The 6,000-nt window shown below is 36.0% G+C and overlaps 1 protein-coding gene across 1 annotated transcript; it reads left to right on the forward strand.

Moving 5' to 3' along the window:
* Positions 1-3,121: 3,121 nt before the first annotated feature.
* Positions 3,122-5,052, forward strand: LOC113295979 (CASP-like protein 5C1). Its single transcript, XM_026544305.1, has 3 exons — positions 3,122-3,595; positions 4,527-4,659; positions 4,759-5,052. The coding sequence occupies exons 1-3, from the start codon at positions 3,465-3,467 to the stop codon at positions 4,951-4,953; spliced, it is 459 nt and encodes a 152-aa protein (XP_026400090.1). The 5' UTR covers positions 3,122-3,464; the 3' UTR covers positions 4,954-5,052.
* The last annotated feature ends 948 nt before the right edge of the window (positions 5,053-6,000 follow it).

The following is a 6,000-nucleotide window of genomic DNA, read 5'->3' on the forward strand; positions in this document are numbered from 1 at the left end:
AGACCAGCTTCAAAACCAATCTCGACAACTACAACAACCAGAACCACCATTCTACTATTATTTCCATGACTAATTTCGCATTCGTACCTCTCTACCATTACCGCCACCAACAAATCACACATCTCCATCACCACCACCACCACCAAAACAACCAGAACCAAAATCCAACACCAATTTCATCATTCCAACCAAAACCACCTCCATCTACGTCATTAATTTTTTAGTTCTAAACTATTCTCATCTACGTCACAACCACTTACAATACCACCAGTACCGAAAGAAAATTAGATTCAAATACATACCTCATCCGCCGCGCTGCTATACCACCACCATAAATCGTAACCTAAACTAGATCTCGATCTATAATTGCAACCTAATATCAGATATCGATCTATTTGAATCCGATTTCAAATTCAGTTTTTAGAAGAAGAAGAAGAAGAAGAAGAAGGTGTCATCTGTTGATGATAGTTCGATTAAATCCTGAATCCATTAGCGGCGGAGAAGGTGGTCGTAGTTGCAGAGGTGGTGGTGGAGCGATATGATTTTAGGTTACGATTTAGCGGCGGAGAAGATGGTGAAGCGACGGACTAGAAACGAAGAAGAATGAAACGAAAATGGTTACGATGGAGATGCTGCTGGTGGTGGTGGAGCGATGGAGATGCTGCTGGTGGTGGTGGAGCGATGGAAATGGATGGCGCTTCTAATTAGAAAAGAAGAAGAAGAAGTAAGTAGGATGATAGATAGGAGGACAAATTTGGAAGAAATAAAAATCTTATTGGACCCCTGATGGGCTTAGGGATGAAGAAGGATATATTTATTGTTTGATAAAGATATTTGTATGAACGATTTTTTGGGGACCATGGTTGTTTTGGGGGGACCATGGTGTTATTTTGGGTAAAGGCATTAGAAGTAATTCTAGGTCACCCCATATCTAGTTATTTATTTAATACCTAATCTACCCTATTAATTAATTTTAGGTTATGATTAGTGAATGATTTAGTTAAAAACAATTAGTGAGATTAAATTAAAAGATGGGTTTATTATTAGTTGAGTAGAATTATTGAGAGAGTAGAGTTAGGGAAGATGAAGGAGAAAAACATGGAAAATAGATTTTTTTTCCAATTCACTAAGTTTGAGTATTCAAATGATGAAAACTCATATGATTCTTCATCTCCATCCTCTCATAAAATATTTGTTAATCTTCAAAATGATCCGGATTTGAACTGGATTTTGAACAGTTCGGTTGCCCCGTGAGATGAACAAGTAACCGAACTCATCTGAAGCTGTAGTTCGGTTGCCCCGTGAGATGAACAAGTAACCGAACTCATCTGAAAGTGTAGTTCGGTTACTTGTTCCAAACACGCAGGTTACCGAATAGAATTTCTAGGAGTTATAGCGTTATGTTCGGTTGGTTCTCAACGAACCGAACTTTGGTGTACAAAGTTCGGTTGGTTCGAAAACTGCATGCACTTTTGATCTAACCGAACTTTACGTAATATAAGAGTATATAAGTTTACAAAGTTCGGTTCTTTCGCAAACTTGAACCTAACAGCTAACCAACCGAACTTTGAGTTCGGTTTCTGCGATAAAATTGTGAAGTTACCGAACTTAACAAACAAAAAAAATGTGAAGTTTCAGCGTCTATTGGCTAAGTTCGGTTACTTTGTAGTTTTAATTTTTTTTGCGAAAAAACCGAACTCTATTGGCTAAGTTTGGTTTTTTGAAACTCAACATAATGGCCACAACAACACAGTTCGATTAGACTGGATTTGTTTTTTTTTTCGGTTCTAAGGGTGGAGTTCGGTTACTTTGTAGTTTTAAATCTTTTTGCGAAACAACCGAACAAAGAGTTCGTTGACTTAGTTTTAAATCCAATAGAACCGAACTGTTCTTCGTGTTCTTCATTTTCAAGAAGTTCGGTTAGTAAACTAGGGTTTTTTGGAAAATCGGCCTAACCGAACATTTTGTAACTCCTATTAAAATCCTATTTTGATGATTTCTATTCGATTGAAGCAATCAAAATCAAATTAAAGTGAAGGGTTTGTTGGAAAATACCTCCGGAATGGTCTCATGGCAGAATCAGGCTGCGGCTGGCGTCTTTTATACTCGATAAAATTATCATGTAACAGAACTTAATTGTGATTGCATTGATGTTGTTACATTTCTTAAATAGGCGGTGGTGATGGTGGTGGGAGGTGGTGGTGGTGGTAATCGGTGGTTGGTGGTGGTGATAATCGGAGGTGGTGGTGGTGGTAATAGGCGGTGGTGGGTGGTGTGGTGGGAGGAGGTGGTGGTTATATATTTATATAGGTGGTTATTAGGTTGGTTTTAAATTAAATTAGGTTAAGGGTATGTTAGTCATTTCAACGTTTTAGGACACCCCTTATCATTATAGGAAAGGTGGCCTAACAAAATCATGGTCCCCTCAAAAAAACCATGGTCCCTAAAAAATCATTCATTTGTATAGACCATCAGAGATAGAAATTCAATTACCATTTTTTTTATCCATGTGCATAGAAATGGGCCTTATGTAAGGATATGAAACGTGATTAATTGCTGACCATCCCCTGTCTCCATTTCTTATCAGCCATCGTTAGTGCCTTTCACAGATGCCCTGAACTCCAGAATTATTAGGTCTCTGAAATCTGAAGGGACAATTCGGTATCTCACAAAGTTGCAACTTGTGCCACTGCCCCAATGTTAATGTAAGGTGTGGGTCACTGATTTAGGGCAAAATATGGGCGCTTGTCAATCTAAGGCTTCCTCACTTTGTTGGGTCCAAAAGAGATGCCAGTATCCAGATATAGTAGTTATGCTTTTGCACAAAAGGAAAAATTGTTGAAATTTAGGACCATAAAAAAGATTCAAGAAAATTATGATGCTCATCTTTGTGGTCCACTATATTATGCACCAATTAGATGGTTTTATGTGCCACCATGGTGGTTCATTTTCTTGACTTAACGTGTTGGCTTATGCAAATACGCAAATAATATAATCTTGAAGCCTCACCTCAAGTTAATCAAAGGGTTTAATAATAGTAAGTAATAAGATGATTAGTTAATAGTATATAATAGTGAACTCGAAAAACGGTTGGTGTATTTCTTTCTCCATGACCTACCACCACACTGCATCAGTAACAAAAAAGTCTTCACTTGTAGAGAAGAATCAAAACTGAGAGCTCAACCGACAATTAAAGAAACCAAAAGAAAACAGAGTTCTCTATATACTAGATTCCAAGTTGACTGAATCAGAAAAAAAGAAATTCTCTTAACCTCTTTCCAAAGAAACTATAGTCTTTAGAGAGCGAGACAACTGGTTTTTCTTTCCTCCATCAACTTGATATAAACAATCAACTCATTTTGGGCTTGTTCTCATGGCAGAATGGAAAGAAATGATAGTTTTGGAGGAGAGTTAGGAATACAATTTGGAGGTGATTATAGATAATTCAGTTAAATTCATGAACCATGGCTGAATTAACAACTTCTTCAGGTACAAGGATTAGTTTCACCATGAGAATTGCTCAGATAGTATTTTATTGTTCTTCACTTTTATTCATGTCTCTTGGGGTTGAGTTTTACGGTTACACGGCTTTCTGGTAAACTCTCTTTCTTTTATCCCTTCTAGAACTAGAAGCACAGTAATAATAGGTTTAATCTGCAATACCATAATCATAACGGGTAATTATTGAGTAGGTAATCTTCATAATTGAGGTTCAAAGACTAATTTCTTGGTTTGGGTCATCAGTTTTATTTGTTTTTCAATCAAAGTGGCGTCTTGCATGTTTAATGGGTCCTTACTCCTTAGTAAGACTAGAAAGGCTCCTAATTAGTAAGTAATAAAACCCAGTGAATATTTGTGGAGATTTTGGAGCATACAAAAGTCATCGGTGTCGATGTCAATGTAATAGTGTTAAAGTTACAAGGTGATGATATACCAGTGATCTGAGTTCAAAATTCTTCGACATTAAATTAAATTTTTTATTGATAAAAAATAATCATGACTGCTAATCAAGTTCAATTGTTTGTATGTTAAAGTATCTCATGTGGTTAATGCATAGGCACAAAAATATCTTTTCAATAAAAAGGGTATATCAACACCAATTTTTTTATGCACAACGGAAGAAAAAAAAATCATGAATACTAGTTAAATTATTGAATTGAATGTTAAAGAACTATCGACAAGACCGATGGATGTAATGGTGACTTCATATTGTTATCATTTCAATACTAACCAAAAAAAAAAATCTAAGAAATTCATAAATTAGGCCATGATTCATATGGGTTGAAATCAGTTTTATTAGGGGTTGATACCAATCCATCAATCCAATGGTCAGGATCGTTAGGAATTTTTTTGTCCTATATGAACTGGTATCAGCCCATATGAATCATGAATTAGGCGTAGAGTGAGATTTTGTGGTTTGATTGATAAATTCTTTGAAATAGCAATACTTGTGTTTCTTGATAGATCTATTTTATGCCACTGCATGTGTTACTTGTTTGCAAGCTAACCGTTTCTTGGTGATGCAGCTATTTGGTAACAGTTATGGGCTTGTTGATTCCATGGAGTTTCACATTGGCAGTAGTGGATGGGTATGCAGTTATTATTGGATCTCGACTTCGTCAACCAGGGATACAAATGATCGTTATCATAGGTGATTGGGTGCGTACTTGTAGTTGTATAAAAATTTAAAACATTTGGTTTTATTTCACCGGCTCGTAGCAAAAATACATTGCATTTTAATATGCTCAGTATCTCCAGGTTTTGTCACTGCTTGCACTAGCAGCAGCATGCGCAACTGCAGGTGTAATAGACCTCTTACCTCAGCTTAAGGGATCTCATTGTCCTTCCAGTCTCTGCAGTAGATATCAAATATCTGCTATAATGGCATTCTTGTCTTGGTTTCATACAGCAGCCTCGGCTTTACTCAATCTTTGGTTATTTCATTCGATGTAAATAATTATTTCGGTGGTGCTCTTTAAATAAAGCAAAAATTATATCCAGCGTTTTGTTTTTAGCTCATCTTCTAAATCATGATTCATGAACGCCTTCTTATGTACATTACATCTACTCAGTTATGTACTAGGAACATCATAACTTCATGCATCATATAGCTAACCATCATACAGCTAAGCCGGTTAAAATGTGATATTGGTACCTCATTTACAAGAGTATCATCTTTTATTTTCTTCTTCATATGTAATTGGACGACTTTGTGTAATAGGTGCTTCTTTCAAGGTCTCTCGGATCTCTAACTAAAACAAGGAAGAATGGGGAGAATTTATCCTTAATAACATAGTAACATGAAAACATTGTGATTTATATATGTAGGTTAATTGGAGAATCCTCCATCCTTTGAAAAACTAGTGAGATTGTTATACTTGTAATGACCTGACCCTCAACTGACGTTGTCCATTTCGGTCATTCGGCAGTGTCGGATTTTCAACGGGTATCGTTAAAATCATCTAGAAATAGCTTCCCAACAGGTTACTTATCTCTATATGACGAATAATCCATGAATGAAGCAAGTCACTGGAATTGCTTATCATAGTTCGGACGATCCAGGATTTGGGAAGTGATTCGAAACAAGAAATCGAAGTCGTAAACGATTATGGAAGACGAAGAAACTCTTAGAGCAATACAAGCAAAAATGGATCTAATCAGGTGATTTATATATTATACAGAATTATTACATTGGTTCGCTGAATTATTTTTTGCAGACAATTTTTTTTGATGTTAGTGTGCAGGAGAAGATTAGATATACATGATGTACACTATGGTGGATATGGGAACAAAGATGTGTTATGGTCTTCGATAAATCTCAATTTAGACCAACTGAACTTATAGCCTCTTTGAAAAAATTCATTTTTGATTGTGAATGTGCTATTTTACCACATATTGAATTGCATAATGAGAATCAGATTGTTAACTGGAATTCTCCATCCACATCTTCATTGAAGTTAAACTTTGATGCTTCTTTTATTAAACCAGAACTGCCAATTG

Source organism: Papaver somniferum, chromosome 1, assembly GCF_003573695.1.
Source record: "Papaver somniferum cultivar HN1 chromosome 1, ASM357369v1, whole genome shotgun sequence".
NCBI lineage: Eukaryota > Viridiplantae > Streptophyta > Magnoliopsida > Ranunculales > Papaveraceae > Papaver > Papaver somniferum.